The sequence below is a fragment of the Urocitellus parryii genome, chromosome 13 (assembly GCF_045843805.1).
Source record: "Urocitellus parryii isolate mUroPar1 chromosome 13, mUroPar1.hap1, whole genome shotgun sequence".
In the NCBI taxonomy this organism is placed as follows: domain Eukaryota; kingdom Metazoa; phylum Chordata; class Mammalia; order Rodentia; family Sciuridae; genus Urocitellus; species Urocitellus parryii.
In genome coordinates this window covers 49050028-49069253 of record NC_135543.1, presented here as the reverse complement: position 1 = coordinate 49069253, position 19226 = coordinate 49050028, and the positions used below count along the sequence as shown (strand labels likewise).

The following is a 19226-nucleotide window of genomic DNA, read 5'->3' as shown; positions in this document are numbered from 1 at the left end:
TATGTCATCTGGAAATGAAGAGTGGAGTAAAGGGAAAAACATGCTTATTGGCACAGGAAACTGAAGTTTGTCTTTTTCTAATGGGGTGTGTATGAAAAGGAAAGGTATTCTCTGAGAAATAAAAATGACAAGCCTGCTGTCATGTAGTCTTATACAGCAGCATAAAGGAATATCCCTAAGCTTAGACATTGAGCTATGTAAACTCTATCTGGAAGTCGTCATGTAATCAGAAAAACCAAGCCACACAAGATTTCCCATGGATAGAAGTCTAAAGGTAAGTTCACCATCCAAATTTATAAACTGTGAAGGAAGCAATTCACCATGAGGAAGAATAGACACACAGAAAAAGCAAACGTGAATTAGCCACTTCTGATTTTTTTTAAAAATCAAGAACAGATAAAAACTGTAAAATAAATATATTTCAGATAATTAAGGACAGATAATGGGAAGTTGAAACAAAAGGAAGGATCATGACACTATAAAAAAGGACCAGGCAAATTTGAAAAAGCAAGGAGTACTTAACAGAAGTAAGAAAATACGAGTTAAGAACTGACTGAGTAGGTCCAACAAACATCTAATGACAGAAAAGAGAATGGGAAAGCGGTATTAATCCAGATAATGACTGAGAATAGGCATGAATACTTAGTTCAAGAGGGAAAGGCCTTAAGCAAGATAAACTGAATAAATCCCTGTCTCAATGCATGAAAATAAAGTAATCAGAAAAAAAAAAAAAAGAACCTGTAAAAGAACAAATTTAAGCTAACCTCTGGCTTCAAGAACACAAGATAATTAAAAGACAGTGGGATGAGAGAATTCTGTAACAAGCTAAACAATTGTATACAGTTGAGTGATTGAAAACTAGTTATTTTCAAAATATTATCATTGTTCCTACTAAAAAAATCTATCATAGAACCAGGCATATGATTCACATCTGTAATCCTTGCAGCTTGGGAGGCTAAGACAGAATGATCAAAAGTTCAAAGACAATCTCAGCAGCTTAGTGAGACAGAGTCTTAAAAAGGGCTGAGCATGTGGCTCAGTGATTAAGTGTCTCTGGGTTCAATCCCTGGTACCCAAAAAAAGCTATCAGAGCAAATACATTGAGGATTTAAGAAGATAATTAACAGGCTTGGTCTTACCAGAGATTAAAATTAAACATGAATAACAAAATGTTATAAAAGTTTCTAGAAATTTTTTAAACACTTCCAAATAGCCCCTGAATCAAAGAAGAAATGAGCCATGTGAAAAAGTTCATAGCTTTTTCCCACCTGCTCAGGAGGCTGAGGCAGGAGGATAGCTAGAGGCCAGCCAACAACATAGTGAGACCTTGTCTCCAAGGGAAAGGAAGGGAGAGTTATAATGAAAATTTGAAAACATAACTAAATGATAATGAAAATACTGTATTTTCAGACTTTGGATCTAACTTAATAAAACACAAGAGGAAATTTAGAGCCTTAAATCGTGTTTTTTGTTTTTGTTTTTTGGTCCAGGGATCTAACCCAAGGGCGCATAACCTCTGAGCCACATCCACAGCACTTTTTATATTTTAGAGACAGGGTCTCGCCGAGTTGCTTACGGCTTCACTGAGTTGCTGAAGATGGTTTTGAACTCATGATCCTCCTGCCTTAGCCTCCCAGGCTGCAGTGATTACAGGCATACTCCACTGCACCTGGCATGTTCATGGTTTTTAAAAAGAACCTGAAAACTAACTGAGCTAAGCAAGAATCCAGCACTAGAACAGAGTAAATCCAAAGTAGAAAGTAAAATGATTAGAAATTAGTAAGATAGCAAATAGAAGATCAACAAAACCAAAAGATATTTTTGAGGGAAATAAACTTCTAGCAAGATTAATGAATAAAATTAGATTCCTGCCAAATCTATGAGAATAAGTCAACCCATTAGAAGTAGTAAAGGAATACTGTGGGAAATAGCAACCTTAATAAATCTCTGAAAAGATTCCCAACTTCACTAGTAACTGGAAGTACACTCATTAGCAATTTCATAGCCAAGAGATTCAATAACTTTAAATACTAAAATTTTCTAAAAATCATAGATGAAAGTAATTTATCATTTCTGCTGTTTGAAGTCTAAATGGTAAAGCCACTTGGAAAGACAACTAGCAATATTTGAAAGTTAAAGTGTACACCCTAAGATGTAGCTCTTCCAATGCTAGCTAGGTATATTAACAGTGTTTTTTACTTCACATTGAGAATCATTGGTTACTTGTGAAGTCAATTTACTGATTTCCACCATTTTTTTTAATGAAAGAGAAAACATTCTTTTATGTTAGCTTTATTCATATATGATACGCATACTTGTGTATACTATATGTATATTGGGTGATGACATAAAATAAATTTCCTACTGTAGATGACAGTAGAAGTTTGAAAGCCTTGGTGCCTGAAGAAAACTAAGTTTATCCACATGTGGAGACATGTACAAGAATGTTTGCATAGAATTGTTGAGAAAGTAAGAAAACCAGCAAAATACCTATCAGTAGGTCAAGGGTAACTTGTGGCATGGTCATAAAGTGGAATACTATATACCTAGTAACAAAATTGATGAATGAGAACTGCCTTGACTCGGTCATACTTCATACTTTAGAAAAATCAAGGTGTTTAAGAACACAAGCAGGGTTCCATCACTTGAAAGTTTGAAAAGACTCAAAATATATATTTGAGTTTTTCCATTGTAAAGCACACCAAATTCTGAATAATGGCTACCTCTGGGGTGAGGGAATGAAATTATGGAGGAAGCACAGGAAGCCTCAGTTGTATTTGTAGAATTTTAAAAATCTGAAGCAAATATGGCAAAAGCCTGGGTTATACATACAGACATGTTTGTTACATTAGTCTTGACTGTTTGAAGTATATAATTTGAAAACTAGCAGACGGTTCCAAAATATTTGTGAATGATACTCAGCTCTGGTTGAGTACTATTGTGGATCTTCCATTTTGTCTTGTGTTTCATGTAAAAGAAAAGTGATGATACATGTCAGCTTAGGAACCAACTTCCTCACCAAGACTCCTAAAGCACAAGTAGTAAAATCAAGAATCAATAAATGGGATGGTATCAAATAAAAAACTTCTTCACAGTCAAGGAAAGCCTGAAGGGAGAGCCTACAGAATGGGGGAAAGTCTTTGCTACCTGCACCTCAGATAGAACATTAATCTCCAAAATATATAAAGAACTCAAAAAACTTAACACACACAAAAAAAGAAGAAAAAACAGATAATCAATCAATGGACTAAGGAACTGAACCGATACTTCACAGAATTATGATGATCAATAAATATATGAAGAAATGTTCAACATCTCTAGCTAATAGAGAAATGCAAATTAAAACTATATACTGAGATTCCATCTCACTCCAGACAGAATGGCAATTATCAAGAATACAAGTAACAAAAAATGTTGGTGAGGATGTGGGGAAAAGGGTACACTCATACATTGCTAGTGGGACTGCAGATTGATGCAGCCAACCTAGAAAGCAGTATAGAGATACCTTAGAAAACTTAGAATGGAAACACTATTTGACCCAGTTATCCCACTCCTCGGTATATACCCAAAGGACTTAAAATCAGCATACTACAGTGATACAACCACATCAATGTTTATAGCAGCTTAATTAATAATAGCTAAGTTATGGAACCAACCTAGGTGCCCTTCAACAGATGAATGGATAAAGAAAATGTAGTATATATACACTGTGGAACATTACTCAGCCATAAAAAAGAATGACTTTATGACTTTTGCTGGTAAATAGATGGCCAAATATTCTTTCTGATATGCAGATGCTAACACACAATAAGGGGGAGCAGTAAAGAATAGAAGTTCATTAGATTAGTCAAAGGGGAATGAAGGGAAGGGAGGGGAAATGGGAATAGGAAAGAGAGTAGAATGAATTGGACATAACTTTGCTATGTTCATATATGAATATGTGACCAGTGAGACTCCACATCACATGTACAACCACAAGAATATGTTCCTAAGTAAGTTATACTCATGTATGTATGATATGTCAAAATACACTGTACTGTCATGTATATCTAAAAAAAACAAACGTTTAAAAAGTAAGGGTAAACCCCCAAGAAACTTTATAGACCTGTGATGTTTGTTGATTAGGAAGCATGTCATTGTAATGAAACATTAGCCATAAGGTCTGATGCCTGAGCTTTCTTTAACAAGCCCTGTTTTTAGTTTTAATCAACAATGTAGAACATTTGCTGTGATCTTAAGATTTCTTTGCTTGACTCTACCAAAATGTTATTTCTAGGGGCTGGGATTGTGGCTCAGAAGGAGAGTGCTCACCTCGCATGTGTGAGGCACTGGGTTTGATCCTCAGCCCCACATAAAAAAATAAATTAAAGATATTGTGTGCAGCTATTACTAAAAAAATAAATATTTTTTAAAAAATGTTATTTCTAAAAACAAACTCAAGAAAGGTAATTAAAAATCACCATTTCACCATGGTAACTTTTGAAATAAGAGCTCAAACTCTTGAAATTTTTAAAGGATAAATTATCAGTGAATGAGCACGTGATAGGAAAATATGGTATTTGCTGGCAAAATCTAAATGCTACCCTGTCCACCCTCAGAATAGCAGCATATTAATGTTAGTGTATAATATATTCTATGTTTTATCATTTATAATACATAGTAATATGAAATATTGTATAGTTATCAGACCATCCCTTTATTGTCCCCTCTGAGAGTTAAATTTTGAGTCTTTTTTACCTCCTTAAAAATTTGAGTCCTGGGGTGGCGTTGTGGCTCAGTGGTAGAGCCCTTGCCTAGCATGTGTGATGCCCTGGGTTCGATCCTCAGCACCACATAAAAATAAATAAATATATAAATATATAAAGATTAAAAAAAAAAATCATTCAGCAGCATTGTTTTTTAAAAAAAAATCGGAGTCCCTAAATTTCAGTTCATAACTATAACATATTCTTTTAGAATCTTTTATTGCCACCATTTTATTAGTATTATTAATGCATGGTCCTCACTAGTTACATTGTAATGCCCAGGGAATACATGCCAACTTTGGAGGAGTTCTTTGAAGAAGCCATTGAACAAGCAGACCCTGAAAATATGGTTGAAAATGAATATAAGTAAGTAATGATTCTCATCAGCTAATTTTAATTTCCTATAAATTTTTTTCTTAGAAGCTTTATTAATCTATAGAGTAACACTTTCTCTGTTAGGTGAATTAATGTGCCAGTTTCACATGACTACTCATCCTTATTTTAAGGATTGTTCTGTGGGGGGTCCTGGGGATTGAACCCAGAGCCTCACAGGCAAATGCTCTACCACTGGGCTGTACCTCCAGCCAAGGATTATTCCTGTTGACCATCAAACATGATTTGGAACCACCCTTGTTACAAAATATTAGAAATCTAGCCCAATCCCATGTGTCCCTCCAGCTGCCATCTCTGTTCCAGCAGCTGATGTAATTCTTGCCTTCACTGCCTCACCGCCTGTTCTCTGGTCACTCCAACAGGGCTGTCTTCCCAGTCACACCACTGAAATACTCCCATCAGGGTCACCTCTTCTCTGTTTGCTCTCTCAGCAGCAGCTGCCATTAGACCTGCCTCAGCTGTTTCCGTCTTGGGGCATCCAGGAAACCAGTCTGCTACTTTTATCTCACTGCCCCTCCACCTCAGTCTCCATTGCTGGCTCTTTTTCCATTGGAATAACTTCGGGTCCACATGGTCTGAGTGTTGTAGAGTTGTGATTTAAGGGCCAGGGCCCTCTTGTCAGAATGTGTAGGTTCCCATCCCCTCTGTCCCTGGCTGCTTAGACAACTTGAGGTAAATTTAATAACCTTTATCCTCCTTTCAGTTAAGTAGTAATAGTCCTCATTTCACAGGTTTATTCTTAGGATTATATTTTCACTTTGAACCATGTATGGCATGTACTTAGCACTCAAAATTCATAACTGCTGTGACCTTGTGATAATTTTTTTAGTTACTATGACCACTTAACTGGTTTGTAGTGAGTTCTCCATGCATCAGTGATCTTTTAAATAAGTTCACCACTTCAATCTCATGTTTAAGATCTTAACCAAACTCCTTTCCTGGCCTTTAGGCCTCCTTGATCTGCCTCATACCTGCCTCTCCAACTGTATCTTTGTTCCTTTTTTCCTCTGCTTTTAACCACACCAGCCCTGTCTCTTCTTCACCTCTAAGGTCTTTCCCTTTGGACTTTGCATATACCTACCATCTTGTTTGCTTGAACCTCTTTTCCTCAACAGCAGCTCACAGAGGTACACCTCCTTAACAGTGTCCCTGTTGGCATTCCCATGTTAAGTTCACAGCACTTAAACCACTCTCCAAAATTCTCCTTCTCCTCTTTGTTTCCCATCCTCATCTCTATCTAAAATTGTCCTATACTTTATGTGTTTATGAATAATATGCTTGCCAACACATCCCACATTTCTGTGTGCAGGTGCTAAGTAACTGCCTAAGGCTCTGAAGGTAAATTTTTTTATTGAAGTTCTCAGCTAGTGAAAGGCAGAACCAAGGAAGTCATTCTGGTATCCAGGTCCTGCTCTTCTCTACAGTGTTATTCTGCCCAAGTACTCAGGATACACACAAATGACCTGTCTCCACAGCTCCTGAGTACCTGGCTCAATAAGGATTTGTTGATTAAAAGAATATTAATTTAAGGGCTGAGGTTGTGGCTCAGAGGTAGAGTGCTTGCCTAGCATGTGTGAGGCACTGGGTTTGATTCTTAGCACCACATATAAATTAATAAATAAATAAAGGTCTATCAATAACTAAAAAAATTTTTTAAAAAAGAATATCTATTTATATAGGATGAAGCATATTCATTCTTAAAGTGGCAGGTAGTTCTCTAGGATTGACTTAAGAACTTGAATGGTTAGATTGTGGAGAAAAAAATGAAACTTTTGTGTATAATTCACAAGGAATTTTGAAAGTACTTAAAAGAATCAAATGGCTTAACAGGTGTGTCAGAGGAAGGCAAAGCATAATTGGTGTTAACCTGGGAAGAGTGCACCATCTAGGGGTAGTTTTGCCAGTCTTCAGTGATAAGAACATCCCAAAGGTTCATTCATAAAAGATGACCAAATAACCAGATTGCTAATCTGTGAAGTTAGGAGATGGGGGAGGGAAGACTTCCAAAAACTCAAAGGGAATTTGTGCTTTCGATTTTTCAGTAGCTTTGCCCATTTCTGGAGCATTTACTTTAGAATTTCTTAGAGGTTTCTGTTTCTTACCTCATTGTGAACCACTTCTTGCTGATTCATTGGGAAGCGGTTCATGATTTTTATGTCATTACTTATTTTGTTAGCTACTGGTTATTTCTCTTTTTTAGTATTTTGAGCCATTTTTATTTATTGAGGTGGGCAATATGTGAATTAGAAGTTTAGTTGTTACATAAATTAAAAAAAAACAAATCTAGCTCGAGTATCCTTTATCCAAAACATTTGAGACCTTCTAGTAGTGCTTCAGGTTTCAGAGTTTTTCAAAATTGGAATACACTTTACCAGTTTAATCTTTTGAGGCACTTGAAAATTTTCAGATTTGGGGCGTTTCAACCTGTATTAGCTAAATCAACATCAAAACTCAGTGTTGATTTTAGAAAATATTCTAAACTTGCATCTGTAGGTGACTTTACCTATTATAAATTTACTTTTTTTCCAAATAACTTAGGGATAATTCCTGTCCTGTCCAACCCATAACCTAGCCAGTATTGGGTACCCAACAAGTCACTCAGACTTCTTTTTAAAAAGTAAAATGTATGTAAACTTTGAAAATCTGTTTGTTGCCCATGAGCCTGCCTCTCCAGATTGTTAGTTTGTTATTTATATGTGTAATGTACACTAAGAGGTCCTTTAGAATGAAAAGAATGATACTTTGAGCATTACTTAAGAGTTAAGTAGAAGGGAATACAGAAATAAAAAAGCTATAAATTATAGAAATGACATCTCTTTTTATAGAGCTGTGAATAATTCGAATTATGGTTGGAGAGCCCTGAGACTACTAGCACGGAGAAGCCCTCACTTTTTCCAGCCAACCAATCAGCAGTTTAAAAGTTTGCCAGAATATCTTGAAAACATGGTAATAAAGCTAGCCAAGGAATTACCAGTAAGTAACATGGATCATTTTCTTTGCATACCTCTTAGTTGACATTATCTTCTTTTAAAACTCTCTATTTGAGCAAAGAACTAAATTTATCATATGATAAAAATTTTGATCCACAAACTATTTAATTTAGAATGAAATAAAAATGCAAGAGTATACATGTTTACTGGAAATACATAAACTCATAATTTTCTGTGCAGCATGTAATTTAAAGCAATTTCTTAATACTTTGGATAAACTTTATTCAACTGTAAACTCAGATATGAATTTCTCCTGTTTTCCAGCCTATTCTCTTTTATCAAAGACAGGATCCAGGGAGTAGCAGTAGGGAACTTAGAACTTAGCCTTGCCAGGTGTGGTGGCACATGCAGCTCGGGAGACGGAGACAGGAGGATCTGAGTTCAAAGCCAGCCTCAACAATGGCAAGGTGCTGAGAAACTCAGTGAGACCCTGTCTCTAAATAAAATACAAAACAGGGCTGGGGGATTACGGCTCAGTGGTCAGGTGCCCCTGAGTTTAATCCCCAATACCAAATAAATAAATAACTTGGCCTATCTTTCTGATCTGTTCTCTTTTCTATATAGTTTTCTAATGGATTATTACAATAAATACAGTAATAATGATACTGTGTGCCTATAATTTAATAAAATTACTCAATGTCAAGGACAGTTGTTGCTCCACACTTACTAAACCTCAGGTATTTTCAGATCAGCTTACCATGCTTTGCACCACTTCCCTTCTGCCCACATTGAAAACGGGGGTTAGGGGATCCCTTTTCCAACTATTAGGTTTTTGCCTGAGTTCACTCCTTCTGCAGGTGAGGAATGTCCCACTGAACTTACCTGACATTCACATTTAATGCTTTCTCAGGAGGAAGGCTTTGAAGCCCAGTATTCTTAATTCTCACAACCACTTTTACCCAAAGCATCTGTACTTACTTCAGAAGTTGGCATTCTTTTAAATGTTCTTCTTTCTCATTTTTAGCCACCTTCTGAAGAAATAAAAACAGGTGAGGATGAAGATGAGGAAGATAATGATGCTTTACTGAAGGAAAATGAAAGTAAGAATTGAATTTTCTTGGCTAATTTTACAAAATTGGAAAAGATTGGGGTTCTTGGTTGAGAGGTACGTTATTTGATTTGATCTACTTCTCAACTTTTACAAAGTTAGCTCTGCTTCTGACTTTAGTAAGGAATTTAAAATATCACTTACTTTAAAATAATTTTATGCAATAAGTTTTGGAAGTGATTTTTTAAGGGACAGAAGATTCTTAACATTTTAAGGCAAAATACTTACATTTCAAGCAAAACCATACCTCCTTAAGAACTGAAGGAGAGCAGCAGTTATTTCAAAGAAAGTCATCATTACAATAGAGGTAACAGCTTCAGATTTGATTATTGATCAAATGATCATGATTGTAATGGGTATTCAACCCATGGAAAAAATTTAAAAATTATCATTTTAAAGTAAAGCTTACTAAAGGTAATAACTCAGTGACCCCTGAGCTTTCCAGTTCTTTTATATATTTAGTATTGCACATGTCATTGTACTTTGTACATAGTTTATATTTTCTGTGTTTTCTAGGTCCTGATGTTCGGCGAGATAAACCTGTAACAGGAGAACAAATAGAGGTATTTGCCAATAAGCTGGGTGAGCAATGGAAGATTCTGGCTCCCTACTTGGAAATGAAAGACTCAGAAATTAGGCAGATTGAGTGTGACAGTGAAGACATGAAGATGAGAGCTAAGCAGCTCCTGGTTGCCTGGCAAGATCAAGAGGGAATACATGCAACACCTGATAACCTGATTAATGCATTGAACAAGTCTGGATTAAGTGACCTTGCCGAAAGTCTAACTAATGACAATGAGACAAATAGTTAGCTTCTTTCTTCTTTTCTTTTCTTTTTTATTAAAACTGTGATAAGATTTTGTTACCAAGCAGCATTTGATAAGAGGTCCACTGTTTTTGGTAAACAATAAACATTTTTATAACAGTTGTTGTACAGTTGGCTGGTGCTCCAATATCAATAGCACACACATTGGCTCAGGGCTTGAAGTGAGGGGAAGGATGGGAAGGATGGAAGGGAGGGATGGGAAAATGGACAGAATTCTGGATCACAAACTCTTTTTTGTTAGGGTAAATATAATGAAGTGAAATTAGTTTCCTGCATGCTAGTAGTTATAAAATTTAGTTATTCTAAAATCCCAGGATGACAATTTCAAGACCCTCCTTATTTTCATTTATCATATTTATTTTAAAGCAGAGGATCAGCAAACAATGGTCTGCTCACTAAGCGTTATAACTGGAATTTTATTGGTGTCCAGCCATGCTCACTTCTAGTGTCTGTGGCACTTGTCACACTACAACAGCATAGTAGTTGCAACAGACAGCTTCTGGCCTGCAAAGCCTATAGTATTTACTATCTGACCTATTAGAGAAAATGCTTGCAAGCCCCCAACTTTAAAATAAATGAAGTCTAAAACTTTACTCTTTTGCCCTTACAAAAATCATTTGACCTCTTAAGTCTTTATATTATCTGAAGGATTACTGTGAGTTCAAATGAGATGTATGTGAAAGCACTAGGTAGTAATGGCTAAAGATGTTTTTACTACATCTGTTTTTACTATTCCCACATAAGCATCTCTTGAGGGCTCCAAGATCAGGTCATCACTGTTGATTCTAAAGAAGGGCTACTGAGCGCAGACTCCTGGAAATGCTATTACTTGAGCCTCCATTAGCTATTCAAGCACAGCTCTAATAGTGAAATGGCCTCCGTGTTACAGTGGCATAGAAAATAAGGCACATTCAAGAAACAAGATAATTTTTTCCACACTCTCCCTTATGTGCAAGGCAGAATTCTAAAATAGTCTTACTAGTTAAAACAAATCAACATTGGTATGAATTCAATTCCTACTTAAAGAATACTTTTGGAATTATGCTTTTTTAGATCAAATAAAATGCAATCAAGCTTTTTATAATAACAAGGACATAGAATGTATTAGAATTTTAAAAACTATCTATACAAGGTAAATCTACCTCACCTGGTCTAGTAGTTTCAGTATCCAACAGGTGAGAAATTTTAATTATAACCATTAAATTTATTCTTTCCAAATTTGTTCTGACCAAATGCGACAGTGAATTTTAAAAAAAACTTCAAAGTCACAGGCATCATACAACATAACAATTCTTAAGATCCTCACCCTTATTCTTCACCACCCCTCCCCCAGCCAAAATAGAAGGTATTGATTGCCAATAGTCAAGAAGTTAGGTGAGGAAACTACAAATAAGTATCCCTGAAATGCTTATTTTGTACCCTAGTATTAGGTTACATCACATTGCTCAGATTTGAGAAAAATGGCCATTATGCTCTAGGAACCTTAATGGTTACCAATGTTCTGCCCTGCAGAGCATTAAAACAACATAGGCAAAAAATGAGAGATCATGATAATCCTCAAACTTTATTATAAATATCTGACTCAAAATCAGACGATTATGTTCATATTCTATCCTTTATCATTTCCTTAGCAGTCAATCAAGATTCCTGAAACTAATTAAACTATTAAAATTTAAGAAACTGATCTTCAAATACCCCATACTCTTGGTGTTTTCTTCCATTAACTTAAAAAATCACTAATGTTAAATTTCAAGAAGGACATTAAGACTTTGGGAATTAATGAGAGTTAAAAACAAATACCAATGAGCCAAGGAATGAATCTGGTAACATCATTGCATTCAGCATGCAAAGAATTCCATTACTCTTATAACTTTGTATTGCTTTTTAAAGGGAATATGGGCAAAGTCTTATTTGGTTTGGGGTAGCACATGCTAGACAAGTGTTCTACCACTAAGCTACATCCTCAGCCCAAGAAAAGTACTTTAAATGGATGCTTAACAGCACAGGAATATTAACCATTTTCAGAAATTATATATTATTAAACATTTGAATCTTCAGCCAAACTCCCAATACTCAAAGGACAAAAGACTTGAGGTCAAAAGCTGTTAATCCCTCCTTTTTTTTTTTATTAAATATCCTCATTTTCTAAAAATAAGCAACCAGAGCTTGTCAACATTTTTTTTAAGGTTGATTACTACAAAACCATTGCAAAGTTAAATGTACAAACCATAGTACATCAGAGAGAGACACAATAATAAATGTATAATCAAATGTACTATTATTGATCACAATTTATTTTAAAGTTATGAAAAGCCAGCAACAGTCAGGCTGGACAATACTTGATTGCACCCATGTTTCCATGGGACGTGGACAGCAGCACTGAGTTACACAATGAGAGCAACACTTCCTTTTCCACCTTCCTGGAAAAATGTTTGTTAGATAAGGCAAAGGATGGGCAGCTACTGAATGGCGATATGAACCATGCAAGAACAACAAAGAATAGGTAATGGGTGTGCAATAAATTGTTCAATCTTGGGCTGAGAGAGCAAGAAGAAAAACTGCAGGAGGTAATGGGTGAAAGGCATTTCAACTAATAATTTTTTTTTTAATTAATGCAAGAAATAACTTTTAAAGAATGTCTTCCAGCCACCTTTACACAGGGCAGCACAATCCAAGGGTAATTTTCTTTTCTGTAATTTTAGGTTGATGCACAAGTGGTCTGTTTCTGCCCCCTCTTATTCCACATGAAGGGGGAACAGATAAAACCACCTAAATGTCTTCTGCTAAAGCTCTGGATTATAGAAATGATCAACAAAAAACATTTATTTCACACCTAGGCATAAATAGCTAAACTGAAGATTACTGTTCACTTTCCTCTTCCATTATTTCAACTCTGCGAGGCCCGTAGAGTAAAACATAAGCAATATGCCAGTCTCCACCACCAGAAAGCCGCAAGATATCTTCTGGTGTTACAATGCTGACTTTATCATCATCAAATTTAATCCATTCATCTAAATAACAAGAAAAAGAAAAATAGTATCATACCCAATTCTCTTCAGCATCCCACTGCAAAAATAGTACCAACCTGATGCATAGCAGTACTCTCCCCGCCTGCCAACACCTCCCTCAAGTGTCCAGGGACCACCCAGGATCAAGACTACTTGAGGGATTCCATGATGTCACAACTATTTTAATACTACCACTAATGCATTATTTCCCTTTTCCATCCTCATTCTCTCAAGTGTACTTTGGAGTTTCCAGAGGCCACATGATGTGTGATAGTGCAAGAGAAGACTGAATGTAGAACTAGGTGAGAATCCAGTGTCTTCTATTAAGACAGCAGACAGACAAAAACTATAAATAACATTTCTTTGTTTTGGAAAATGTCGGTATTACAACGTTATTTCTATTAATATGAAGTGGGTTTATTACTGTCAATTTTAAATTTCTCAGCTTTAATTGCTAATGTTGAAAATATGAATAGGTAAAACCTCATAAACAAAAGTCCAGGGCTTCTACAGTTACAAATGTAAAAAAAGACTAAAAAAAAAAAAAAAAAAAACCCAAAAGAGAACCCCACAGTGCTATAAAACTTATAATAAGCAAAGTAGTATTCAACAGTTGAAGAAACAATAGACTTTTTACCTTGTTTCCTTTTCACCCATGACACATAATGACCTGAAGAACTAGACCTTCCCTGATGCGTTAGCACTGCTTGTAAGTCATAGTATCCACAATTATTGGAGCCAATATCTAAAGAGAGATGAATCCAGTATTATCAAACAATGAACAGACATGTGCTTTTCTCAAGCAAGGTTATAATAATTCAACAATAACTCAAGTTCAGATTAAAGAAGTACTACTTTATTAGAACCCAGTAAATGTCACTGTCCAGAGTTGAGACTTCATTAGTGATGTTTTAAAAAGTGTATCACCCACAAGTATACACTAAAAAAGTGATTTTACTGTCATATGAAGGCAAATTATTCTTTAAGAAACCTGGCTTAAAAAAATTGAACACATATGGCAAGACAAATAATTTTACCTTAAAACATAAATACACACAATTAAAATGAAATTTCACTTACCATCCGCAAATGAAAAGGGTTCATATTTAACTTCTTTATGAGGACTACTCTTCTTGTCACCCTGAAGGTGGAAAAAAAATGTTTCAGATAAAATCATTTGGAAATAAAAGCTTAAACTCTTGTTCAGTGTTCACTAAGACAAAATGATGGTTTACCTTACAAACTACTAATATAACTACAGTTAATATACAGCTGTTAAAGCCAGAGGTCCTGTTGTTAACAATATATAATCTTGTTAAAATACAATAACAGACTCCCTGAATTTCTGACCAGTGGTTAGCCACTAATGCTAGAACATTCCAGTAAATCTAGCAGTGTACTTAAACACTGTTCTAGGGTAGAAAAGGAAAACCCAATTCTGTAATTTCCCCCAAAATACTATCAAACCATATGGAGAGGGAGGGGGTAGAGAACTACCTGAAAACACACAAACAAATTCAAATTACTGCAACTTAGATGAAGTCTACTAAGCCATGGCTACCTTCCACTTTAGTTCAGATTAACTTAAATATTTACTGATCAAAAATTTACCTATGCTAAAAGAGTTATGATTACTATATAAGCAAGGTGCTTTAGTGGGAACTCACTGCCTCGACTCATTTTAGTGTATGAAAGAAATTAATCTATCCAGGCCTAGTTAACAAAGTTCTTGAAAACTATAATGGAAACTAAGACATATAATGAAACACATATAATGTGTTATATATAACACATATAATGGGAACTTATAAAACTATAAGTTCTTGAACTATAAGACAGAGTGGCTAGAATTCAAGGGATCCCACAACCAAAAAAATGGCAATTAGGTCACCTAATCCTTTTTTAGAGCAAATACCAACCAAGAATAACCACTAAAAAAGCTATACAAGAATACATTCAGGGCTGGGGATGTGGCTCAAGCGGTAGCAAGCTCGCCTGGCATGCATGAGGCCCGGGTTCGATCCTCAGCACCACATACAAAGATGTTGTGTCTGCCGAAAACTAAAAAATAAATATTAAAATTCTCTCTCTTTAAAAAAAAAAAAAAAGTATACATTCAATTTAAGATAAGACAGCATACTGATTCACAATTTGGAACCACTGTGCATTTTCTGTGCAGATCAGAACTGAACTGCTTATCGTTTTTTTTTTTTTCCAATTGTGTTATCTTTATTTAATAATTAATTTTTCTATTTTCTGTCACCTTATAACCTACATTTTAATTTTTTATATTTTTAACAAATGTACTTAAATATGATTTAATGAGGAACAAAGGTCCTTGCTTCTTGTAACATGTGAAATGCACATTTTGAAATCCCCAAATCATAGACTTCTTATGTAGAAAAATCTGTTATTTTCTCTTTCCACTGTTAAACCAGACTTGACATTTCTTAATATTTATTTCAAGTTTCTAGCTCAATACTCTCCCTTATGAACTGCTTTTCTTAATGATGACAGTTTATTATCCTTTTTTCAGTAAAGTGAAAGTTCTTTTTGTTTTAATTCTATATTTCATAAAAGTACATATTTTAGTGCTCAGAATTTATTTTAGAAATCTTTATGTAAGCTTGTCTTTTACAAAATATAAAATTAATGGTAATTTTTAAAAAATACATTTAAAAACATTGTAGATAAAACAGAATTCTAAAATTGTTTAAGTAACCCAAAAGAAAGCAAAAAAAGAAAAACAGCAAAAACAAAATAGATTTAAATCCTAACATCAAAAGAGGCAACAGCTGCATGAAATGTAAATGATCTAACTATACCAACAGAATTTAACAGAATCTAAATCACCTGTGTTCTCTTACACAGTGGAAAACTAGAATCAACAAGACATAACAGGAAAATTTCTCAGACATTTCCTTTTGTTGTTGTAGATGGACATAATGCCTTTATTTATTTATTGTTATGTGATACTAAGATCAAACTCAGTGACTCACACATGCTAGGCAAGCGCTCTACCACTAAGCTACAGCCCCAGATCTTCTGAGACATTTCTAAATAATCCATGATCAAAGAGTAAGACTTGAGATAATTTTTGAAAATACAAGAAAGATAATTTAAATGAAATTGAAATTTGTGGGACACAGTGAAACCACTGTTAAAAGATACATAGTACAAAGTGGGTGTGATTTTTTGATGGAAAGTTTAAAATTAATAATGTAGGTCACCACCTGAAAAATGTAAAAAAAAAATAAAATAAAGCAAGGTGAAGAAAAGAAAAAAGGGCTGAAAAAAATCAGATTAAAAAAAAAACAGAAAATCAGCAAAACAGAGCCAGCTTTTTGAAAGATCAATGAAATTAGCAATGCTCAATTGGGGAAAAAAATTACACAAATTAATAATATTAGGAATGAAACAGGTTAGATCACTGCACACCCTGCAGAAATTAAAAGGACAGTAAAAATACCAGGGCCAGATATAGTGGTGCAAACCTATAATCCCAGCTCCTTGAGAGACTGAAGCAAGAGGATCTCAAGTTCAAGACCAGCCTGGCAACTTAGTGAGACTCTCCCTGTCTCAGAAATGAAAAATAAAAAAGGCTGGGATGTAGCTCAGTGGTAGAACTCCCCTGAATTCAATTCCCAATACCCAAAACTAAATAAATAAATAACAGGAACAACTTTGTAGACAGATTTGATAAGCTGAATGAAATTGATCAATTCTATAAAAACAAAACCTACCAAAACAAACCTAACATGAAATACATCATTTGACTAACCATAGAACTATGATTATATTAAGTCTGTGATTTATAAACTCTTGAAAAAGAAATCTGCAGACATGGATTTTAACAATTATACCATTAACACAAATTCTAGACAAACTCTTTCAAAAAATAAGTGTAAGGGGGAAATGAGATAATAAATGAAGTCAGCAAAGTTGAGGTATAAGCTCAATATACAAAAATTGATTATATTTCTATATACTAGCTAGAAACATTTGACAATAAAATTAAGAAAGCAAGCCAGGCACATTGGTATATGTTTGTAATCTCAGCTACTCAGGAGACTGAGACAAGAAGATCACTTGAGCCCAGGAATTTATGAACCTGTTTGGGCAACATAGTGAGACAAAGGAGGGACAGAGGGAGAGCACCTCAAAAAGAATACAATACTGGGACTAGGGCTGGGGCTACAGCTCAGTGGCAGAACACTTGCCTTGCACGCATGAGGCACTGGGTTCGATCCTCAGCACCACATAAAGATAAACAAAAGGCATGCTGTCCATCTACAACTACAAAAAAATAAAAAAATGAAAAAAAAAGAATATTTAGGAATAAACTTAACCAAAGATATGTAAGACTTGTACAGTGAAAATTATAAAACAATTTTGAAAAAAATTAAGACCTATTATATACAAAATCATTATCAGTATCAAATACTATATTGAGATGGCAATATTCTCAAATTTGCAGAGTCCATGTGATCCCTACCTAAATTCCAACTTTTTTTTTTTTTTTGAAGAAATGAAAAAAAGTAACTGTAAATACACTTGGGAATATAAGGGACTCAAAACAGCTGGAATATGCATGTAATCCCAGTGACTCAGAGGCTGAGGCAGGAGGAGTGCAAATTCAAAGCCTGCCTCAGCAACTTAGCAAGTCCCTAAGCAACTTAGTGAGACCCTGTCTTCAAATAAAATATAAAATGGAATGAGGATGTGGCTCAGTGGGATTAAGTGCCCCTAGGTTCAAACCTAGGTACCAAAAAAAATACAAAAACAAAAAACACCTCAAACAATTTGCAAAAATTACAACTTTTGAAGGGTCACACTTCATAATGATGACAGACCATGAAATAAACTCAAGAGTCCAGAAAAAACTCATGCATCTATGGTCAACCAATTCTCTATAAAGGTGCTAAGATCATTCATTGGACACAGACTAATAAATAGGAGCTGAGATGATGAGACACGTAAAAGATTGAATCTGAACATCACACCATGTAAATCAATCCAGACTAGACCAATACCTAATGGAAGAACTCAAAACTAAAAAACACTTTAAAGAAATCATGGGTATAACTTTCATGGTTGAATAACATATTGGTTTCTTAGATGAGATACCAAAGGCACAAGCAACTATTAAAAAAAAAATGAATCTAATTTCATCAAAATTTTTGAAAACTTTTCCTGCAAAAGATTTCTATGTTAAGGGGGTGAAAAGCAAACTACAGACTTGGACAAAATATTTACAAAATAGTATCTAGAATAAAAAAGAAGTCTCAAAACCCAAGAGTAAAAATATAACCAACCCAATTAGAAAACAAAGAGTCATTTCAGCAAATAAACACATAAAGATATGTTCAATATCACTAGCCACTAGAGAAAGACAAAGATAACACAAGACATCACCACAAAGCTATCCATTCACTAGAATAAAAACAGTGACACCACCAAACAATGTATTTGTGGAAAACTGGGTGAGTCTCACTTACTGTTAATGGGAATATAAAATGGGATAGCTGCTCTACAAAACATCTGGCAATTTCTTGAAAAACTACATGTGTAACTACCTTGCACTCCTGGGCATTCATTCCAGGAAAATAAAAGACTATGTTCACAATAAAATCTATACATGAACGTTAGTACCAGCTTTCTTCATAACAGACAAAAAATGGAAACAACCCCAACATCCTTTAATAGGTAAGTAGTTAAGCAAAACTATGCGTTTATCACATAGAGAAATATTACTTGGGAGTAAAAAAAAAGAACTACTGATATACACAACAACCTGTATCAATCTCCAGAGACTTGTACTGAGAAAAATCAATCCCAAAGATTACATTTAAAAATGTAAGTTCTGATTTCATTCATACCACTTTTTTTTTTTTTTTTTTTTGGTACTTGGGATTGAACCCAGGAGCACTTTACCACTGAGCTATAACTTTTTTTTTTTTTTTTTTTGAGACAAGGTCTCACTGTTTCTGAGGCTGGCCTCAAAATTATTTTAGTATTTCCAGGCAAACCAGTACCATCTACTAAAAATTGACTTAGTTATCAGTGCATATCTATAAACCAATATTGTGCACCTCTCATTCCATCTAAAAAAGAAAAAAGGATATTTATCTTATATGGAAAATAATTATACCAAAAATTCTAAGTAAAATTTTATGTGAAGTGCCATGAGGAGATAAATATAAAAGGAAAGAAGCT

At 34.7% G+C, this 19226-nt stretch overlaps 2 protein-coding genes across 4 annotated transcripts in view; one reads left to right on the top strand and one right to left on the bottom strand.

Annotated features, from left to right (window-relative positions):
* Thoc1 (THO complex subunit 1) overlaps positions 1–10958 on the top strand; it is a 48456-nt gene extending 37498 nt beyond the window's left edge. Inside the window, exons 18-21 of one of the 2 annotated variants that reach the window (XM_077792160.1) lie at positions 5028–5111; positions 7964–8111; positions 9093–9117; positions 9693–10958. In XM_077792160.1, coding sequence (XP_077648286.1) covers positions 5028–5111; positions 7964–8111; positions 9093–9117; positions 9693–9988 — 553 coding nt within the window. In that variant the 3' untranslated portion in view covers positions 9989–10958. Of the gene's footprint in view, positions 1–5027; positions 5112–7963; positions 8112–9092; positions 9169–9692 lie in introns of both variants that reach the window. The other variant, XM_026388019.2, reaches the window with a different exon arrangement.
* Usp14 (ubiquitin specific peptidase 14) overlaps positions 10044–19226 on the bottom strand; it is a 37702-nt gene continuing 28519 nt past the window's right edge. The window contains exons 14-16 of one of the 2 annotated variants that reach the window (XM_026388020.2): positions 14091–14151; positions 13648–13755; positions 10044–13013 (exon numbers count right to left, since the gene is read on the bottom strand). In XM_026388020.2, coding sequence (XP_026243805.1) covers positions 12862–13013; positions 13648–13755; positions 14091–14151 — 321 coding nt within the window. In that variant the 3' untranslated portion in view covers positions 10044–12861. The remainder of the gene's footprint in view (positions 13014–13647; positions 13756–14090; positions 14152–19226) is intronic. The other variant, XM_026388021.2, reaches the window with a different exon arrangement.